Source organism: Haplochromis burtoni, unplaced genomic scaffold (assembly GCF_018398535.1).
Source record: "Haplochromis burtoni strain Fernald_Lab_line unplaced genomic scaffold, NCSU_Asbu1 Contig_9, whole genome shotgun sequence".
NCBI lineage: Eukaryota > Metazoa > Chordata > Actinopteri > Cichliformes > Cichlidae > Haplochromis > Haplochromis burtoni.
In genome coordinates this window covers 2,364,439-2,386,027 of record NW_024582370.1, presented here as the reverse complement: position 1 = coordinate 2,386,027, position 21,589 = coordinate 2,364,439, and the positions used below count along the sequence as shown (strand labels likewise).

Sequence of the window (21,589 nt, the reverse complement as noted above, 5' to 3'; positions counted from 1 at the left end):
TAAGGACAGCAGCACTGGCATCTTTATCCTTTTTTTCCACATAAAAACAGATTTCAAAATAAAAACTATAGGTGTGATTTAAGTCTGCATGTCACATCTTTTTTGGATGTTAAGGAGGCTACATAACCTGCGCTTTCCGTTTGGCTTTCACACCAGTAACTTAAAAAAAAGTCCCATAACCAAATGGTACAGTTAGGTGATTAAATCGCTGCCTCCCATGTATTTTTAAAAACCTGCTAATTCACTCACCGGCTAAGAGGAATGAAAGGAACTTTACACTTGTGTTTAAATGTATTTCTAAAGCAGTTGTATTTTTGTTTCTCATTTCAGATGGCTTCACTGTGGGGTGTGTTTATTTAAGGATCACAGCCTGTGAAACAGTGAGGAGCAGATAAGTGAGGAACAAGGAATTTACATGAGAAACAGGTTCCCAGCCTGGATTTAAACTCTTAACATTGTAATGGTGAACAGACTTACAGAATAAGATTAAGATTCAATCTGCATTTAATGGAGCAGATCTGAGGCGGCCTCTACTTGAACCTTGAAATGTGAGATGTCACACAGGGCAGCCTATTTGACATGTCACCTACTGGTGAGAACCTGAAGCCTTTGATTGAGTTTTATCAATTACGGAAAATACTGGGACTTTCTTTAAAGTTGCGAGCCTTACGTGGCCAAGAAGCGCCTGCTGTTGTGTTGAGGTACAAGTTTGTTAGGAGAAAATTAACAATCCAAGTAAGAAAAAGGCTTATATTCATTGTGCATTGTTTCCTTAAGTGGTGCACTTTGTTTTAATGCTGTCCTGTATGATTGTTTCTGCTTCTGCTTGTTGACTTGAGATCATAGTTTGGCCACCTTTTCATTTAACACTGCATCTGTAATGGTTGCCAAAAATAAAAATCCACCCGCTTTCTATCTTTACTTGACTTCCCACAATGGAGTTAAATCAGCATGTAAATACTCCCAGAGTGAGAGAGGTTTTTTTCCTTTTCTACTTAGCTGCCTCTGTTTATCTTAGATCTTTTAACAGACTAAGCATTTTGTTCTTGTGCGAAATTTAGTCCTAAATGCACTCAGTGAAAGTTGCTGAAACACATAACAGCAACTTATTTTCTTTTTTTCTCTTACTGTATAGGGTAACAGTTGCGTATGCTTATTTTGAATTATTGAAGTGGATCTCAAACACACGATGTCAGCTCAAATAAACGCTTTTCTAAAGCACAGATTTTACATGAGCCTTTTTAAAATCATTCTTAGAGTCTTTTTCTTTTTGTCTCAGAACAATTGAGGGAGGAGTCAGTTGTTGGGGTCAGCGTTTGGTTGAAATTGAGTGAAATTATGAGTAGCCCACCCCTTCACCTAACAAGCCCCCCTCCTTCCTCCCTCACATCTCCTCTCTATTGACGGGCTCGCCTGCATCATACTGAAGACCCCGTTGAGAGGATCTTTTCTCACTATATAGAGAAGATGCAGCTCCGGCGCCTTTGAGATGATCGCCAGGATTTACTCCGCGCCTCTCTGCCCCTAAGTTCTCTAAAGGGCAGGCACCTTCGGCTGTTTTAAAATAACCACCTGGACTGCTAGCACCCTGAAAACATTTACCTAGTGGAGTGAATGTGAATGAACTTCCCAGTGTTTGCTGCCAAAGCGTCGGAGTCATTCAAGACTGTGAGCATATTTTTCTTCTGCGCGACCAGCTGTGGTTTAGAGCCGGTGCGTCGGTGCCTCTCGGCGCAGCTTGTGTTGCAGGTGCTTGGAGAAGCAGCGCGAGGACAGATGGCTGCGCTGACGATACAACGGACCGACAACTTTTTGCACACATTTTTACAGGTTTGTTAGATTCTTCTTTATTTTATTTTGTTTTAAGGCGGATGCGTTTGTTTGCTCCTCCTTTCTGTGTTGTGAGAGCGCGAGTGTTCGCAACTTGTAAAATAGTATTTAGCTTCTAGGATGGTAAAATCATTTTATGACAACTGAAACTAGCAGGAAACGAGGGGAGGGAACTAAAATAGTTTGCATATATTTTTTTGATGTAAACTTTTTTTTTAACTTCAAAGTTTAATTTTCAATTTGCATGATTGAAAAAAAATTTAATGCTTGTTTTTTTTTTTTTTATCAATTTAAACTTTTGTTGACCCTGAAGATCATTGAGTAGGACAGGAAACCTGATGTGTTTTTGTATATTATTACACAGGACCGGACGCCCAGCTCTTCTCCAGAGGGGGCACCCAACGCCCTCTCCTTTCTGGCCACCACCTGCAGCCAGGCCTGGCAGGTGGGGAGCACAATGGGCTCAGAGGGTTCCCAGTTCCCCTATGAGGGCACCGTCAGCTCAACATCTGGAATGTTTCAGCTCTGGAGCAATGACATGCCACCCAGCACAGCCCTCAGCACACATCAGATGACCTTCACGGTGCCCAAGATGCAGTTCCCTGGACACATGCAGTCTGGCCTGGGTCACCATCATCATCACCATCACCCCCATCATCACCACCATGAGCTGCCTCTTACCCCTCCAGCTGAACCACCATCATCCTACTCCTTTGAACTCTCCCCTGTTAAAGTGCTGTCCTCACAGCCACAGACCAACAGCCACTACTATCCTCAGCATAACAATGTGGGACAAAACTTCCCCAGCTTCCTCCCAAATTCATCAGGTAGGCATCATTTGTCCGGAGGCCATGTGGAAGAAGGGCAGCAATGGTGGAGCCTACCCCAGACCAACGCTACCCCTTCTAACCACCCCTTCTCCCTGGGCAGACAACTGGTTTTGGGGCATCAGCCCCAGATAGCTGCTCTTCTCCAGGGCACCTCCAAAGGTCTGCTGAGCTCCACTCGCCGCTGCCGCCGCTGCAAATGCCCCAACTGCCAGGCAAATGGCGGAGGGTTGGAGTTCGGAAAGAAGAGACTGCACATCTGCCACATCCCAGAGTGTGGCAAAGTGTACAAGAAGACCTCACACCTGAAGGCTCATTTGCGCTGGCATGCCGGGGAGAGACCCTTCATCTGTAACTGGCTCTTCTGTGGTAAAAGCTTCACCCGTTCGGATGAGCTACAGCGGCATCTCCGCACGCACACCGGGGAGAAGCGCTTTGGATGCCAGCAGTGCGGCAAGAGATTCATGAGGAGTGACCACCTCTCCAAACACGTGAAGACCCACCAGACGAGGAAGAGCCGATCTGGACAACCTTCACAGAGCACGGACCCTCTGCTCACCAACATTAAGAGAGAATAATCGCTATGGTTCTTCAATCAGAGACAAGAATGTGTGACTCACACTCACTGCCATAGGTTTGCACTAGAGGGTAAGCGTCAAGCTCCCTGAATATATTCTGTTGTCAAAGCTCTGCTTTGGACTTCAAATACTACCATAAAGTATATTTAGTGATCATTTTGAGTTAATAATTATGTGCTGTTTGGAGCCACGCACCTTTAAAGAAAACTTGAAGCCTTTCTAAGCGATATTGTGAGAGTTTGTGCTGCATTCAGTGTACCTTTCTTCAAGCCACACAAACGGATCTCGCCCAGAGTTAACTTAATTGTATCCCTTTCACATTTTCAAATTAATTTAAATTTGATCAGAGTTGGGGTTTTTTTTGTTATTTTTAATTTTGTGATGTAAATATTTTTTTCATGTGATGAATTTACAAGACATGAAAAACATTTCAAAAGGCTTTCCTAATATGTTCCTAAATAAATGTATGCCTTAGTACAGCTCTGATTTCTGTTCCCTCGAGCGAATGGATGAATGCCTGTGTTACTGTTGATCGTTAGAATTTTTTTCCAAAACATATGCTAATTTGTCTACTGCAAGGTAAGAATCTTTTTTTAAAAAATATAAACATGAGTGTCTCCGAGCCGCATACGTATCTGCCCTGAAGCAGTAGCGTTCATTGCTGCAGATCAGCAAACATGTTACATTTTTAAGTTCTCTGTAAATTGTGTATAAATATCATGAACAGTTTTATTTGTATTATGGCAGCATGTAAATTTGAATAAACATTGTCCTTAAAACGGTTTCTAGCAACGTTCTCGTTTTTACACCTACAAGAAACTGAAGTAAAAAGACAGTTGGGGTCAGTCACAGTTTTAAACTTCTTAGCAACTCATTCAGCAAACGAGTGAATTTCTCAGGGCAATCTGAAGCACCCACTGAGCTAACCTTTTATTCAAATGATATTTTACTGCTTTCAGAATACAAGTGCTGCTCATTGTGCTGTTGGTGTGTGGGGGGAAGATCCTCATAAAGACCTAACATGGTGGCTGTTCAAAGATTTTCACACCTCAAAGTAAATACTCATCCCATTGATGGAGCTGTTTGTCTCGCTCGCTGCAATCAAGTTCACAGCCATGTGGCTTTTAATGAGTGTTTTCATTCTCTCAATGGAGAAAATTGAGTCAACAGATGCAACAGAGGGCACTGGAGAGGAATTCCCTGTGAATAGGACCCCTGTTGCTGAGACCCCCTCAGCAGCGGCAGGAACTCCCTTTGATTTTGCACCCTTGTGAAAGTTAATACCCCCTTCCCCCCTACTCCGCCACAAGCCTCCATATATCACAGCCACATTACGATCGGCCTCGCTTTACTGCCCAGAATGGGGCTTTATTCAAAGGCCAGCCAACCAGATGTCTGCTCATCCAGGGGTTTCTTCCCTTTGTTTTTAATCCTGTTTGAACTTTCTCCAGCTGGGATGCAAAAGCAAGCAAAATGCTTTGTCTTTGTCAGAGGTCCCGCGGTGGAGTCTGAGGACCTCCACAGCAAATTTGAAAGTTTAATCTGAATCAAATCAGAATTTAAGAGAATTCAGCGCAGACTGCAGAGCCCATCGAGTGAATTTCCTTTAAATTTACCTACCTGACATCGAGGTCAAATACTTGTTCAAATACTGTGTATAGATGGTTGTGTATTTTAAAGTAAATAAGTCTCAAATACAAAGAAAAACACAAAAACTACACTCTGTTTCAAAGACACTTTTTAATTCATATGATACAACTGTTTCTACTCAGTCAAGCAAGTCATTAACAAACCCTCTCTTGGTTTTATGTCCTTGCTTTTGGTTCTCTGTAGTGGTATTCCTTTGTGTTACATGCAAAACTGCCTGATCAGTAATTCCCATGAAAAACCTCACCACTTCACATTAACTGCAGATACATTTTATGAGATGGTTCAAGTCATCTAATGCCCCATCTTTCAGTTTACTTAAGGTAATTTAGTGTTGCCTTTTGGACCGATCGATTAGCAAGCAGCTTCACTGTTAGCAGGAAGCATGAGGCCTATTGATCTTTGGTGCAGCTGTATGATTCAACTCAACTGAGAATGGAAGCCTCGTGGGGACCTCTATTGGCCACAAAGAAGAACAGACCTACTCCGCTCTCCTCTTCTTTTTGACACCGTCCAGATAGAAACACAAATATCAACGACTGGTGGTAAGAGTAGCGGCAAGCTGAGCTGCAGTTGTGTTTGGCACTGTTGAGGAGGTGGGAGCATGCAGATTTGTCAGCATCGCTCTGTTTATGCAACAACATGTCATTTTCAATGGGACCATCTGGAACGGTGACATTTTTTGGCATACCTTGGTCATTCTTCGTGGTACAAGTGAAAATGTATAATTTATGGTATGCACTGTACAGTATTTAGTCCATGTGGCCAAAAGCTAACAGAGTTTATAGAAATGGTGCACGGCTTTTAACATGACAAAAGTGGACCGATAAAACAATTCATATTAGTTTAAACCAATGAGCTGTTTTAGGGACCCCTGTCCCCAAAAATCACAAGCAACCCAAGTTGGCTTGTAAAGAAAGAAAGAAAGATGTATGTAAAGCTGTTGCATGCAGAACTTTGGGTCAGCACAGCAGGCCCTTTAATGCATATCTCGCAACTCCTCTGGAGTTGCCCAAAGAGTAAAAAGTATTCTGAAGTGACGTCATACCCACAGAGAGCCTCCAGGGGGCTTCCTCATGCCTTTTTGTCCGGATCAAAGGGAGGCCGGTCAAACAGAATAACAGAGCAAAGAGGTGCTCTCAACATGGCGGCAAGAAAGAAAGTTCTTTTACTTGCAGATGAAATTTGAGCGAGTAAAGTACTTGTGGCACATTTTGTCTTTCCTCTTCTTGTTGACACAAACGGCAAACTCAGTTGTCAGCAGGGAAATGAAAATAAAATGTAAAAATGTAACTGTGTTTGTTTTCGCAATGGGGCATCAGAAAACAAAAAAACTCTTCAAGGAAGTTTAACAGAGAGTACAAGAGGAGCCAGAGCCACTCCTTCCACACTCTCATGCGCACAAACACATCCACGCATAATTTCATAAACATACATTCAGGCACACACGTAACTCCAGTGACTTCCCCATTTAGGAATGGAATCATCAAACAAATTCCCCTTGCCCTTTCAAAGAGAGAATATAAACTCTCAAAAAAGGTAAAAAGCAGAAACTGTCACAACAGTAAGTGTCCACGGAGTATTTTGTAACTATGAGTCCAGCGACATCCCACTGGGTGCTGTTCGTGTACACTGAAGGTGATCAAGGCTAAGTCACCTCCCTTTCAATGGCTCTCTAAAAAAAGGAGCAAAGTCATTTATCATAGTTGCAGCCCATAGTTCCTTCATATATTCATCAGGGTCCTTCATTGATCTTCAGAAATCTTGACTGAACCAGGTAAGGTGCAGTCTGGCATAAACAAATAGTCGATTCTTGTCTTCCCAGCTGTGGCCTTAGCTGCCGTCCTCCTGACCGATGACGCACACGGCACCAAAGTTCAAAGGTCATCCTCAGCTAGCTGGGCCAGGTTGCTGGGACGTCGTCCAGCTGATGGACCCGACAATGGAGCCTGGTTTCCAGCATCAGAAGCCTGACCCCTGCGGCAGCCCTCTCCTGCTCTCTGCTGGGGAGAGAGGGGATGTTCATCACAAAGATATACCGCATTTTGATTTTCATATCAAAAACAACACGATACACCGTTCTATCCCAGCACTTTTCTTTTACAGCCTCAGCCTGAAAAACGCACTGGCCCACCCATCTTCTGTATGTTCCCCAGCACAAGTATAGGAAACGATTATCTGCGTTTGATAGGCATCTTTTTCTGACTTCCTTTTGCTGAATTCTGTCTCTGCCTACTTCCTGTTTGTTGTGTGCCAAGTCTGTCCAACCTGAGTAAACAGAGAGCGAAACGAAGAACAACAACTTCTGACCGGTCAGCGCAGTCCCTCTACGGACACGAGCCAAGTGATGACAGAGGGAAACTCTGCTAATGGTAATGCACGGAATCCCAATAACAGGATGCTCCTATTTTTGAATAAAATTCCGAGCTTCCAGGACAGCGAGACCCGAATTCTTACTGTGAAGCTGTTGTAATCGGGTTTCCTTCAAAAATGTTCAGAGTTTTAATAATTCCTTTACCATCCAACAGGGGGGGAAATAACTCTTTTTATGACTCAACAATGTCTCTACGGTGTGTCTGAAAAAATAGTTACCATTTTAATGGTAAATGCCTTTAAGGAAATCAGTGTAACGTTAATTAGACCTTATTTCCCACTGTAGAGCTTTGTGACGCTTTTTTGCTATTAATTAATTGTGACGTTTTGTGCGAAATAATTACATGTGTACCATCGGACCAACCCCACAGACTGATTTGTGCATACGTATACACTACCTGTACACTTTGTGTGGTTGGGGTGTACAGCCCATTTGACACAGCTTGACAGTTTGGCTGATCAGTTAAGCCAAGTCGGACATGTGATGGAGAAACAGTGTGGGAGTCAGCAGGGCATGGCTGGACCACAGTGGGCTGCAGAAGCAGGTAAGAACAGATAAGTCTCTAAGTACAGGAGTGCATGCACACAATACCATTTGCTGTTTTTTATTACTATTTTATTTTTTTGCAACATTCCAGTCCAGAAGCCGTAAAAGCTTAAGAGATAAATAGGCCATGCAGTGTCTCATGAACAGAAGGATTGAGTTTGAGTAAGCAGTTACTGCTGGACAGTGTCACTGTATGCAGAGATGAAAGAAACAGAAGTGACTTACATCCCTCAGCGAGTAGGTCTCATTGGATCCTTGGCTCTGGCCTTGGCTTGGAAGGTAGAGCGCAGGAAGGGAGGTGTTGTGAGAGTGAAGGGAGGGCAGTTTATGACGGTCAATGGAGGCAGAGGAGTGAGGCCGCAGGGCACTGGCAGCAGACAGAGGGGGCCTCATACTGCGGCCCAGGCTATTAGACTTGCTCTCTCGCCGCTGGTACTCAATAGGCGACTGTAAGGCTGAGAAACAACAGGCAGGTCTTATGAAACTCTGCTGCTGATTCTGAATCTTTTATAAAACAATGCATCCAGAGGATTTAAGTATGTATTTGTTGAGGAAATGAAGACATCTATGATAAGACATATTTTCATATTATTACAACATCACAGCATTATATTGTAATCATCACCTGCTTATACAGCGGAACCCATACAGGCTGCTCAGTACTACCAAAAAATCCTCAATAAATGCAAGTGCTTTTGAAAAGCAATGACTAACATTAGGTTTTGTTGATAATAAATAAAGAAAGTTAATGGGTTCTTCATGTCAGTGTTGCATTAAAAAACACAGTGGATGATACCAAATCCTTACAACTTTAAAGTTATGATCATAAAAATGCAAATTAAATGTAAAGTTCTGACATAACACTACAAAAATCCACAATGACAGTCTTTTATGTATTTCTATTTTTTTCATGCAAAGCCAAAACCGTGAAAAAGTTGGTCAATATATTTACATATGCCATGCTTTATGCTAACGTCATGCAATCTTGCAATTTTAATAATAATAATTTAATATTTTCTAACCTTCTTTTTTCTTCTAGGTGTGCTGGGAATATAAAGACTACACAGTCTTGTAAGCTTGTCACATAGACAATAAATGAAACTCTAAACTCCAAGCTAAAATATAACTTATAGATGTGAGAGATCCATAAATTACTCCCCCACTGCAGCATGTCACTGAATTTTTATCATCTCTCCCCCTTCGTCTGCTATCTTTTTCTTCGCCATCACCCCCACTGCCCCTCACTGAGCGTGGTTGAGTGCTTGCTCATAAGGGATTGCTTCACTTCACCACGGCTTGAGGTGACTGTTGTTGTGATTTGGTGCTATATAAATTAAATCTGAATTGAACTGGATTGAAATGTGAGTCTTCTTTACTCGGTTGGCACTTACCATTAAGGAAGTTGCGCTGGCTTTCCAAGATCTGAACTACATCATTGACCCAGGCCCTTCCTATCTCTGGGGAGGAGGCCTGCATCTGGAAGCGCACCACACTTCCATCGGGATTGCGTGATGTCAGCACAAAGCGCGCATCATCGCTGTCCACACTGGGCTCCAGCCCCAGGCAGCTCACCTGAAACATATATATATGATTCGACTTTGCTTGTTAAATGCTTTGTTAACACACGCATGCCTCTTAAAAGTCCACAAGATAGAATTATGTAAGCCAGGCAGGGATGAGTGTGTTTTGGTTCTGTTACGTAACTTCTAACCTGGGAGTGAGTTGAACTTTCTCTTTTCTTTTTATAAGTGCATACAGTTCATAAAACCATCCTGTGTGGCTCATTTGAGTTTATTAAGGCTTAGTAGGCTCTCACCTTGATGCTGTTTTTAAATATGTATCCAGGGAGTGAAAAGCCTTTCTTCCTGTCTATCGGCTCGCTAAAGATGACCAACTGCTCAAACAGGAAGACGCGTCTTTCCTTGGCACGAGACAGGAAGCCACTGTCCTGCTCTATAACAGTGAAGGTGTCCTGCTGGAGAAGCTTGCCCTGGGCTGTGATCTTACCCTGGTAAAGTTAAAACAAAACCAAAAAACGGGGAAAGTAGTTAGACTGTGGTTTTCATGAGCTGAACACAAATTATTCCAAGGCAAATTTTTGGAGGAAAGATGATCCAAACATCCAGAGACATACCTCAAAACCTTGTAGTCTGCCCACATTCATCATGTCATTGCAACGTTTTGGCACAAAACACATCACTTCTACTGCTTTCTGTTTAGAAGGGGGAAAAGGCAATTAGAAGCACAGTAACGACAGCAACTATGTTGCTAGGAATTGGATTAGCAAGCTTAGAAAGCATTTATAGGGATCAAGTATGGAATAAAGTAAATAATTTTGTGAGTGATGTGAGGCATTCACTCGCCTCCTTCTTTAAACTATTACAATCTGCACAACACTATTGTTCCCTCATATTTACCAAAACAGGTCCAATTTTATATTCCTCAAGCCATCAAATTTCTAAACATGGGCAACGCATAGGAGGCTAAATTGATGTGGCTAAAGTCATCCCTAAGATGCAAGGACAGTGAAAGTGTTTGCATATTGTGTGCTTATGGCTGCTCATGCTGATGTCATTGTTTTTATATGGTGTATACAAATGTCAGCCACAATTTCCCCACTCGGACAAATAAATGTATCTATCCATTTAAAGCGCAAAGAGCAAAACCCACCTCCAGCTCCTCTGTGTCCATCCCAGCTTTGGTGTAATACTTTAGGAAGTCCTGTTGAAATAAACACAGCACGGTCACCAGAGCATCCCAGGTTTGCTGGGCAGAATAATGAGAGGCAGTATTTATGAGCTGAATACTGCTCAAGGACTTTTACACACTATTGTTTAAATTTTATAATAAAGAGCCTCTTTCTCTCCCGCTTAATTGCACCCTGACCAGACAACATTGTGTGTGATCAGCATTTCTGCACAGAGGTTTGTATGTAAGTGTTTTGGTTTTTCTACTTGTATGTTTGCAACCCCATAGCAGACACGGAGCTGGTGTTTGGCTAACAGTACAGCAATGACATGCTTTTTACCTTGAGCAGAAGCTGATACTTCATGATCCTCTGGACAGGTTTGATGAGCAGGTCGTTCAGCTGCAGCCTGTGGCCCAGCTGCTGCCGGAGCTCCTAACAGCGGAAACAGACGCAACATTTTATCGACGTGACAGCACAAAACACGGCAGCTGTTGACCTGTATAATTCCTCTATGACCATAAAGCACAGGCTCTGCAACTAATACCTATTTGTCTTGTTCTTGCTGTCAATTTGAATAATAACAAATGGCAAATCAGAAAACAAAGTCGTGGGCATAAACAGAACAGAAATATAAACAGCATCTTGAAGATGGTTAGGCTAAACAGAAAAACTGCACAGAGTCAGACGTTGAAATTCACTCACCTCAAAGTAAGTCTCGATGTATTCTGAGACAATGTGTTCTGACTTGGGTTTGTTCTGACAGTACACAACATACATATGCAGGCGCCTCTCCTGCAATACGAGAAACATTATAAAATCATTTCACTGAGCATTTTGTTACAAAACGTTAGCCACATGGTAAAAGAAAAAAAAGACTCACGATGAGAAATACAGAGCTTAAGGAGCATTACAAGTAAATGAAAATGCCCATGAAAGTGAGTACAAACATGAGCAATCAATGTGCGGGTCTCTGGTTGCTCTTTGGGATGAAAGGGAGCAGAGCAATAATGATTCGTCTAAGACTGGGCCTTTGAAGCCAGCTCTGTCTGGTAGTGCCTACTCTTGTGTGACTAATTGGCGTGGAAGTGCAGATGTGGCAGACCTGAGAGGCCTAATGGAGTTATATGCAGATGAGCATCAGGTTATGTATAATTTACCCAGGTTGCCCTCTGTGTAACCAGAGCCTTTTAAAGGCTGCCAATATGGGAGTACACCTAGCAACAGACATGGCTCTGTAACCTAGAGAACAGCGAGCTGCTACACCTCAGTGGACATCATGCAACACTGCAGACAGCGACTGCTGACACACGAGGGTCACGTGTTCATGTGTGTCTATATATGTGTGCAAGTGAGCACATGTGTTGTATACAAGTGACTTAGCTTGTTAAAAGCCAACTGTGTTTTCTGTTTTTCATTAGGACCGTGTTCCCAGTCTGCTTGTTTTCACAGTTTGACACCGTGCTTAGATTTAGTTACAAGTTTTTTTATTCCCCCACAGGCTTTTTAAGTTAATTGTCCAGAGGGCTGAGCCTTATTGGATTGTTTAAAGAGCTACAGTCAGAGACAGACACACATTTAAGTTAATCACGTTCACAAAAAGAAGCGACTTGGTAAAATTATGCATTATGTCTATCTCGTCTGCATGTGCCACCACTCACTCAGTATACATAAATCTAATTTTTCCTGCTGTATCAGTGTTGTGACCTTATAGTGACTCTAGCTCTCTTCTACTGGCAGAGCAATATACTAAACAGGGAATCTTTTTGCATGTGTCATCGTTCTTGAGTCAAGATGTGAAAGAAAGACGACCCTGCTTTTGGGAGGGGAGGAAAAAAATCTTTCATATCAAAAAGTCTGAGCATGAAATTTATTATTCTTCCTTTTGTTCTTGTTTGCTTTTCAGACTGTTTTCCCCTGGTGTTTCCTGACCAGTCGTCCAGCCCAGACTGCAAGATCAGACAGCGTGTCATGTGTGTGTGTCTGTTAGCCATGTGCACGCTTGTAAAAACACAGCCTGACTAAGACGTATCAGTAACAGGGAAGAGGAAGGAGCAGCTGAGAGAGACGGAAAGAGGTACGGTAAAGGATAAGCAGGAGCTCTGTGTTTTGTTTTCTGTAGCTCTTTTTTACCTTTACTCCAAACAGCACAAAAAGTAGACCCAGACACGTGCACTATGTGCGTACGTGCATTTGTGTGTGTGTCTTTACACCATACTCACATGTTTAATGAAGAGCTGAGCCAGCCGCTCTGGCTCTGCCAAACACTTCTCCAGCTCTCCCAGGAAGTAGCTACATAGAGGAAACACACACACATCCACAAAACGGAAGGTCAGATTTCCCTCCTGCACTTTTTTTCCTTTGTCCTCTCTGAGCTACAAGCACGTACTCTGCAATTTATTGTTTGCCTTTCATTTTGCATGCAGTTAGAGCAAGCGTATATTTTTCACACACTTTCCTCCTCTCACTTCCGTGAGAAAAAAAATAGGGACTTACTCTTTATGCCAGTCAAATATTTGATGAATGTTCCCAAAAACAATTTTGTCTTTTCCCTTCATGTCCTCCTGCACACCTTTGGCGCTCATTGTGGCCATGTAGCCCTGCGAAAAGGAAAGAAAGCAGCCGTTGTTTCTTAAGTCCTGCAAAAATCTGCAGCTGGCTCAAAACAGTAAAAGTAAATACAGTGAAGTTGTTATAACAAAGAGCAGCAATCACACACCCACTGTTTTGGAGCTTTAATTAACCTTCAGATGGCAAGAATTCATTTCTGAACCAAAATATCTTGAGCTATTTTCAGCACTAGGAGATGGATCTCTGGCAATATAACACTCCTCACGCTAATAATTCACAAAATCTGCTTAAGTTTGGAGATGGTGTGATGGAGGCAGACAGAAGTGTGGAGTAAAGTGACAGAACTGTGATGGTTAAGCTTTAGAGCCCGCTTTGAAAGACTGCGTGGATGACTAAGCGTGCTCCTTTTTGTCAGGGAGATTGTGTGTTCTTAGCTGCCAGACTCGGTGGTTTACCTCCACTATGAGCCCCAGGTCTGACACGTAGTACTTCTCAGTCTCAATAAGCTCCTTCAGCACATACCTATAAAAATATAAATGAGGAAAGATTACGGTTAGGATTATCTCACTGAATTCTTTCTGCACCCTGCAAAACACTTCATTTTACAGGTCCCAGTTTGCTAATATAGTTCCAGAATGGAAATAATAATAACAAGTTTATAAGGAGTTTCCTGGAAATGAAAATGTGATTTGGTACAAGCTAGAGAGAAAACACAGCAGGTATTCAGACCATACACTCTAAGTCCAATAAATCTAATTAGCTAACAGAATTATTAACTGAGGATCAGCTGAACGTGCAAAATTTAAATAAACACCTATGTTTATGTTTCCCATGACTTGTGACTGCCTTGCACTCTTTATCAGGAGGGAAGCTAAGATACCACATCATGACCACAGTATGGAGCGTTGGTCATGTGACAACTGCTAATTAATGCTTAGTAATAGTAAACATTACTAGTAATAATAGTAATGTTTTAAGCTCAACAGATAAGTAAGATGATCCACATAAATCATTACAGTTTTACCACCTAAAAACATATTTCACAAATAAACTTCAATCTAAAACTATCAGTACTTACTATATGAGTCGTCTTAAAACACTGTGTCTGTCTTCAGTATTACTGTTATTCCTTTCGTTTTTTTCAGAAGTCAGTCTGAATTTTTAGACTAGTAAAAGGAAAAGCTTTACTTTTCTCTTCTTTGGTGCAGTGACCTGCCCTGTAGGTGCTTCTGAACAGACATTTATCTTGTCATAGCAGGAAAAGGACCATCAAACATATTAACAATGGCTCAGTTATTTGAAGTGTCCAAGTAAAGCAGTGTCGCAATGAACCTGAAAATAAAGCAGCCGAATGGAACAAAGGCACCATTAATCTTAGTGATTACTCTGCATATTCTTTTGTAAGTCAGACAGCGATTTGTGGAAAATCCTCAAAATAAGTGAAATTGTCATTTAGTTCCACCATCAACTCAACATGCAAGGAGACGCACTCAGCTGCATCTCGGCTGTAAGCTGAGCTGCAAGTGCTAACGCTTTCTAAGAGCAGCTGCACTCAAATATATTGCTGTTTGAGACAACACATTTATTTAAAGAATGGACAACAGTCCGAATTGCCATCGGGCACAAATTAAGTGACGTCTGAAACACATACATGCTTTTCTCTAAGGCACTCTTCCTCTCCTCCTCGGTGTCAGCCGCAGCTGACCATTGGCTGGAGGTGTCGTCCATCAAGACGGACTCGCTGTCATCTGGCAGAACACCGATGGACTGCGTGTCCTGAGGAGGCAGAGACAGGCAGACAAACTGTTTATCAAAGGTAATGTGGATCATGCCAGGAATAAAGTAAACAAAGGGAGATAAAGAGCAGGAGAGAAATGGTAATGATGCAGGTTGCCAGGGTGACCAGGGAGCGCAGAGAGACACGAGTAACAGAGATTGAATGATAAAAAGATCAGATTGTTGTTGTTAATGATGCATGCTGTGACACACATAGAAAAAAACAGATAAAGAGTCAGGGGGGGGAACGGGCCCTGTGCTTGTAGAAGATAATAAATAAAGCTGTTCCTGATAATCATTTAGAACAAACCTGTGTTTTGTGGCATTACACTATTGAAGTTTAAATTAATAAATTCATTTGCCAATTGGGAATTCAAACAAACTATATATTAACACGCATGGCACATCTCCTTTGGTTTAACTTGGCACCAGCAGCTTTTACATTAGTACTTCCTGCCTTATTGGCCACGTTGTACCCGAGATAAACCCAGGGTTACTGCGATCTAATCGATTGTGTTCATGTGGTACATACGTGACCTCCTTTTTCAAGCTTTTTCCTGGAATTGATATAATTTCCTGTGGGGGTTCTAGCACAAATATAGAGTCATTGTGCACACCGCAAAGAGGGCCTGCAAAGATTTAAGTCATGATTAACTCAACAGAGACGTGCTTAACATCTGCAGACAACCCTTAGTTTGTCTATATTAGCATTCACACTTATCCCTTTTAGATTGTCATAAAACCTCACTACAATATGTCCGTCTAACTGTATCTATTTAAAAAGTTCCTCCTTCTATTTTTAAAGCATTTCTTTTTAGCCTTTTCACTGTCTCCTGACTCCGGAAACCTATAGGGGCAGCCATCTGTCTTTACCTAAATCCCAGTGTCCCCTTGTCCCAGTCAAGCAGAACCACCCCGCCTTAAACACATACACAAACCACCAGACACACACCTAACCACTCAGACCCGCCTGGCAGAAGGCTGCCCAAAAGAGAAATAAATTCACGGCTGGACTGATACACATATAAGCAAACGGAAAGAGGGACAAGACTCTCCTTTTCTCCTCTGGTCTAGTTCAACTTGTTCACCTGCGTTCCCCTTGATAAACTTGCTGCCATCAAGAAGTTTTGAGCTTCCTGTCGTGTCACAGTGGTGCATGTGAAAGAGACAAAGCCAAGTAAGAGAGACGGAGAGACTCCACGAAGACCCTCTCTCCCCCAGCTCGTCTTGCCCCGCTAAGAGTGCTCCAGCCTAGCTGACAGGTCTCCCTGGCTCCCTGATCATTTCCAGGTGTGCTGTGGCAAAACCCACAGGAAAAAAAAATCCCTTGTCTCTCTCTGTTGTAAGTTTTGTTTTCTAGCCAGAAGCCCGCGAAATAAACTGACAACAGTTTTAGAATAAGTTGAGGCCAAACCTTTCCAAGCAAGTAAGTTCAGTCGAGAGCGAAGTGATTACAAAACTATGGGTAAAAAAAATACAAGCTCCAAGTTTTATGTGTAGAAATCAAAGAAGAATTTTATCTTAAAAGTGTAATTATCTGGATATGAGAACAAAAAAAGGATGTTTGCATGTAAAGGTTTGCACCACAGAATATTTGCATTGACTATATTTTTGTCTTGGATTAAAGCACAATGTTTTAATCAAATAAATAAATTGTCCATAATTTGATATCTGCCTTTTGTTATTTCATATTTATAGCTGTGGACCAACTTTTGATTGCACTCTTCACTTGGAACACAGACTGCTGCAAATCACCAGTAGTAAAGTGAATTTAAAGGCCCTCATGTAAGGAAACATGAATCTGTGTGGCTTAAAATGTGATTGTTTAAACTGTAATATAGGTATTATGGCCTGTGCTTGAAACTGTATTTTCCACTGCAGAGGTGGCATCAGCAATTTTTTATTTTTATAAGGGATGGGGCAAAGCAATCCTTATGCACACAAGTGCACATCAAAGTTATGATACTGTGATACAAACAGAGTTGGGTGATTTCATTATGTCTCAAGTGCAGAAAAATCTAATTTAACAGCAATAACGCCGGTGTCACACAGCAAAGGATGGCTTTGAAGAGCGCTCACAACTAATGCACCACATAACTCTTTTCACAGTTTCTGTCCCGGTTTGAGTTAAAGTTTATTCTTTTAGTTAAGAGTTTTCTGTTTGATACGTTTTATGAGTGAAGATCAGAGACTGTACAAGCTGTTCTTCAGGAAAAAGTGATTTAATAGATCTGTTGATCATTTGTTCCGGCTTGTTTTTTAACACAGCGGCTTGTTAGACCTGCGGACATCATAAGAAATTTCCCGTGCTTGATCAAAAACACTATAGTTTTATTTAAAAAAGGTGGGTGGGGGAGACGAGCAGCGCATTTAACGCTGAGCCCGTCGGCGGAGAAGGTGGTGTAGATGACAGGAACCATCGGAGATGACTGACCTACATAATTTAATCTCTCTCACACCACCTCTCTCCCTGTGTGTAGCTTTCGCTCTCCTACCAAACACTGGCAGTAAAAACACCACAGCGCTGACCTCATCCCTCTGATGTAATCCCGCTATTGTCTTTCAAAGTGTTGTTGAGGCTGAAATTATAGTTTAAGTGCCCAGGTCTCGATTCAACAACAGGACGCACTTCACAGTGTTTAAATGCTCAGACATCGTTATTGTTTCCTGTTGATGGGACGCAGGCACCGCAGGTTAACGCAACACTCCCGCTGTTCAAACAAACACCATTTTCCAGCGAACTTCTAGCAGCAAAAAGGGACCAGCCAGCTTAAGACACTCCTTTGCCACAAGCAGTTTGATGGAGAAATGGAGACGGGCTCGCTTCTTTGTTAAGCTGAAGTTAAGCTGAATGAACTGAAGAAGCTTCTCGGATGAGAGGTGAAACGTCTTCAAGCAACTTAAAGAAGTCCAGACGCTTTTCTTTGCAAGCTCCTTTGACTTCTTTGTTAAGCATTTCTTTGTTCTAAAAGTGAAAACATCTTTCACCACATTTGCCGTTTCTTATTTATCTCCAGGCATGTCCTCCTGCAACATGTTGAATGTGAGTCATGCATCACACTGGCCACGCTCAGATTCTGCCCTCTGGTCCTCGGGGCATCGATCTGGTCTGAGATAGCGCCGTATTCAGTTTGTCTCCATATGCATCTGTGCATATGTCTGCATTTGTGTGCATATATATATACACACACACACATATATATGTCTGCATATGTATGTAGCATATGTGGCTACAAAAAGCAGCCCTCCTACGTGCGTTTGTGTGCTCATGTTGCTTCATCGTTGAGCTCCTCCAGCAGCAGTGGAGTTAGTCATTTCCAGCTCTGGCTGGAGGGCCATGGAGACAAAGAGCGCTGATGTCACCTCCCCACCAGGCTACGTCCTCACTGAGAGTATTATTTCTACTCCTCTCTGAGACTGTCAGCTAAAATTAATTGGTAATGGATTATTTTCATAGTTTCAATCTCATAGCCAGCTCACATAAAACAGGCCTCCTTTCAAAAGATTACTAACTGCATTTAAGTTAGCAACGTATAAGTTCTGCTTGGTGTCATTTCTATGCGATATTTATCATGTGTGATATGAGATATAACAGGACAGGGTTGGGTGTTATTTTGATAGCATATCAAGATGGCAAACCTGGGCGTTTGGCAGTGACGTGCAGCCAATCAGCGAGTCAGTTATGCAGCTGGGTGACTGTAGAGTAGCTGGTGACAGGTCCTCAGGGCTTGCCAGGCCATCTTTCCACTCCTGGAATACACACACACACACACACACACAGTGTCAGAATAACAAAATCTGTTGCGTGCATATGTGTTCTGGCACAGAGAGACACAGGCGGCTCTAAAAAGAAAAAGAGGACACATAAGAGAACAGGGTAGGGTGAGAGACTGCAGGAAGAGCCAGCAATGCTGCTGTCATTCACAGCGACACTGCTAACTGACACGGTACTTGTTCCTCCGGGGATTAACTCTACATCAAACCTGCTTCTCCACTGACAACCTTGCGCTACCTAAAGTAAACAAGTGTGGTCAAGATGTTGGTTCTAATTTGTGTTTGCCCAAGAATGAAGTTTTGCATGGATCACAACCAGTTTATTTTAGATGCAGTAATAATTTCAGTTTACTTATGAGGCGGTTCATGTGAAATGTGCAGAACGGAACTGCAAAACTCACCAGGCAAAGCTTTGTTTGATTAGTTCGTATGATCGAAAAAATTCTCACCGGTTCTCTGTGGGTGACAGGCAAGATGGTGAGACTCTCTACAGGCCTTGGGAGGCTCCCCATATCTTGGTTCTGGCTGTGGGATGGAAGACATGCAGGCTTTCCCTCAAGTTTGCGGACCTGACGCTCTCCTTTGGCGGTGGATCCAGCGCTAAGTTTGCGGACTGGGTTTGTGAGCCATTTTTTAAGGGTGCTCACAGAGCGCCTGGAGCCGGGGGAGCTGGGGGCCGAGCTGCCTGATGCCTGTGGGGGCAGCGACGCCACGGAGGTGGAGATGCTGCCCTCACTGCCTGCTGCCGAATACGAGTCTGAAGAAAAGGCATAAAGAGACAGGAGAAGCAAAAGGTTACTGATGAAGGAAAACAATCAATAGATAAGGGTTAAATGGGTCATGAGGCAGAATAAAGGCTCCAAGTACAGACTTAAGTTAATCAATGAATCTGTGGACTTCGACAAATGTGCAAAAAGCATTTTGTTTCAGGGACACAACCCTCGCTTGACTAGTAGACGAGGCTTAACTGCAGGTGTGCGAGGTGATGCAGAACTGAAGGCAGAACACATGTCAACACACCAGGAGTGAAAGATTAACGAGAGAAATCAAAATAAAGAGCGGAAATATAAATTTCTGTTCTACAAACACGGCTGTGCAGGTGTGTAACTACACTATAAAAGATGTTTTCATTATGCAAAGCAGACTTTTTTCTTCTTTTTTTTTACATTGCTGAGCTGTGCACCAGTCCATGCCATCGTTATTTGACCACATTCTGATGCAAGGCCGACAGCAGAGGTAATGAGGGTCGGTATTTGAAACAAAAATACACTAAAAAGCAGTTGCAGATCGACTGCTGCACACTGATGTCAGGAGGACATGGGAAGTGAGTTGGGGGGTTGAGCTGGGACCGGACATCCTCTTTAATCCTTTTTAGAAGGGGAGCTCCTTGCCGGGGACTGTTTGTTTTTTCTTTATTGTCTTCCTTTCCCATCTTGCCTCGGCCAATCAACCTACCGCCCTTCCTCCAGCCTTTCTCAGTCCTGAGCTCTTCTTCTAAACTGTGCGTCGGGAGTGTTTCATCTCTTCTGTGACAATTTAGTCATATTTCTTATCCATCTTTGCGCCTTAATCCTCTGACACTTGAAACTCTTTCAAGAAAAAACTATTTTCCATTACTTGTAAAAAATAAACAAAAAAAACTTTGTAGTTTATGTTGTGCATCTGTTCATGAGAAGACAACACTGACCTGATTTCAGGGCGCTTTATTTGAGCCACAGTCTGTTATTGCAGTTCTCAGCAATAAGATGCAAACTTAAACCCAGGCTAAATCATTCAGCTTAGTTCAGTGTTCATAATTAAAAGATTTAAGAATTTCCACAACTTTATTCACTCAATTTCTTTGTCTGAGAAATTCAATAGCAGCCACAGTACTGATCAATAATAATGAGCTTTGTGCTCTGCACAGCACAAAACTCACAGTGTTTGACGAATCATTAACCTCAGAGCAAACAGGTCATGCTAATAAGATCGTATTTCTGCTAATGCAGAAACTTGTGAATGGTAGGTGATAACTAAGAAAATGACTTTAACTCATTGTGTATTTCCACCATAGAGATACCATTTCCTCTATTTTTCCCCCAGCATGTATCATGCAATTTTCCCATCCACTTTTCTTTCTAATTCCCACCCAAATATCCATATAAAAGTCTGTAAATAGAGTGTATAAGGAGATCTAAGCCTAGCAGAATGAGCATCTGAACAGAGCAAGATAAGGAACACAGGCAAGTTTAAAGAAAAAAGATGGCTGTACCCTGCAGGGAACTATTGGGATATCAAAATGCATCTGAGAGCCAGTGTATTTATGGTTGCATCTGGAAGAAGCAAAGCGTCCACCATCTGTGAAGGTTCCCAGTCAGAGAGAAGAAAGGATGTGAAAACGCTGGGGAGCACATGTGATATTGTGCACCCTCCCAACCTAGCTCTCCTGACCTCTAACAGAGGGCCAGACCCAGAGGTTTGTATTTCCCAAGGTTCCTGCTCAAGTTTAGCCAGGTCAGCGTTTGCAGTTCAAAGTGCAGAGATACAACCAGCGACATTGTTTCTAACTATCTTGAGGCATCAGCTGAAGAAATAGGCTAAAGAGACTGACACCGCTGAAGTGCCTGGAAGCAATTTGAAGTGACTGGAGACGGGACAGAGCAGCTCTCCGATTCGAGGCTTTGCATCAGGATGATACAGTAGCTCTGTCACACGTACAGATTTACGATGCACAGAGCGTACATTATTTACTGGTTTTATAACGACTATCCTTACATCTGTCACCATGGCAACTGAGCACTTCCACTGATCATGTATTCTTTGTACCTTATACAAGCCATTACGGAGACATCAATAACACTTTTGCACAGAAACAGTGAGACAACTGTAAGGGGAGATGATGAGCTTCTCCTTAGAGAAACCCACCTCCGCTCGCCCCACACATTGCAAGATAAGTGGAGTTAATACTGTTATACACCTACAAAGAGGAAACTGGGGGGGG

General features: G+C 42.4%; 2 protein-coding genes across 7 annotated transcripts in view; one reads left to right on the top strand and one right to left on the bottom strand.

Moving 5' to 3' along the window:
* Positions 1–1,353: 1,353 nt before the first annotated feature.
* On the top strand, positions 1,354–4,236 carry sp5l (Sp5 transcription factor-like). Its single transcript, XM_005914762.3, has 2 exons — positions 1,354–1,830; positions 2,195–4,236. The coding sequence occupies exons 1-2, from the start codon at positions 1,621–1,623 to the stop codon at positions 3,233–3,235; spliced, it is 1,251 nt and encodes a 416-aa protein (XP_005914824.1). The 5' UTR covers positions 1,354–1,620; the 3' UTR covers positions 3,236–4,236.
* Positions 4,237–4,956: 720 nt separating this feature from the next.
* Positions 4,957–21,589, bottom strand: part of arhgef25a (Rho guanine nucleotide exchange factor (GEF) 25a) — a 42,636-nt gene continuing 26,003 nt past the window's right edge. For 2 of the 6 annotated variants that reach the window (XM_042227721.1, XM_005914760.3), the window contains 14 exons: positions 19,059–19,366; positions 18,475–18,585; positions 14,711–14,835; positions 13,515–13,581; positions 12,985–13,088; positions 12,711–12,780; positions 11,194–11,283; positions 10,831–10,923; positions 10,473–10,523; positions 9,937–10,014; positions 9,619–9,810; positions 9,194–9,374; positions 8,028–8,257; positions 6,896–7,788 (listed from right to left, as the gene is read on the bottom strand). In XM_042227721.1, the coding sequence (XP_042083655.1) occupies positions 7,519–7,788; positions 8,028–8,257; positions 9,194–9,374; positions 9,619–9,810; positions 9,937–10,014; positions 10,473–10,523; positions 10,831–10,923; positions 11,194–11,283; positions 12,711–12,780; positions 12,985–13,088; positions 13,515–13,581; positions 14,711–14,835; positions 18,475–18,585; positions 19,059–19,366 (1,970 nt within the window). In that variant the 3' untranslated portion in view covers positions 6,896–7,518. The other 4 variants (XM_005914758.3, XM_005914759.3, XM_005914761.3 and 1 more) reach the window with 4 other exon arrangements.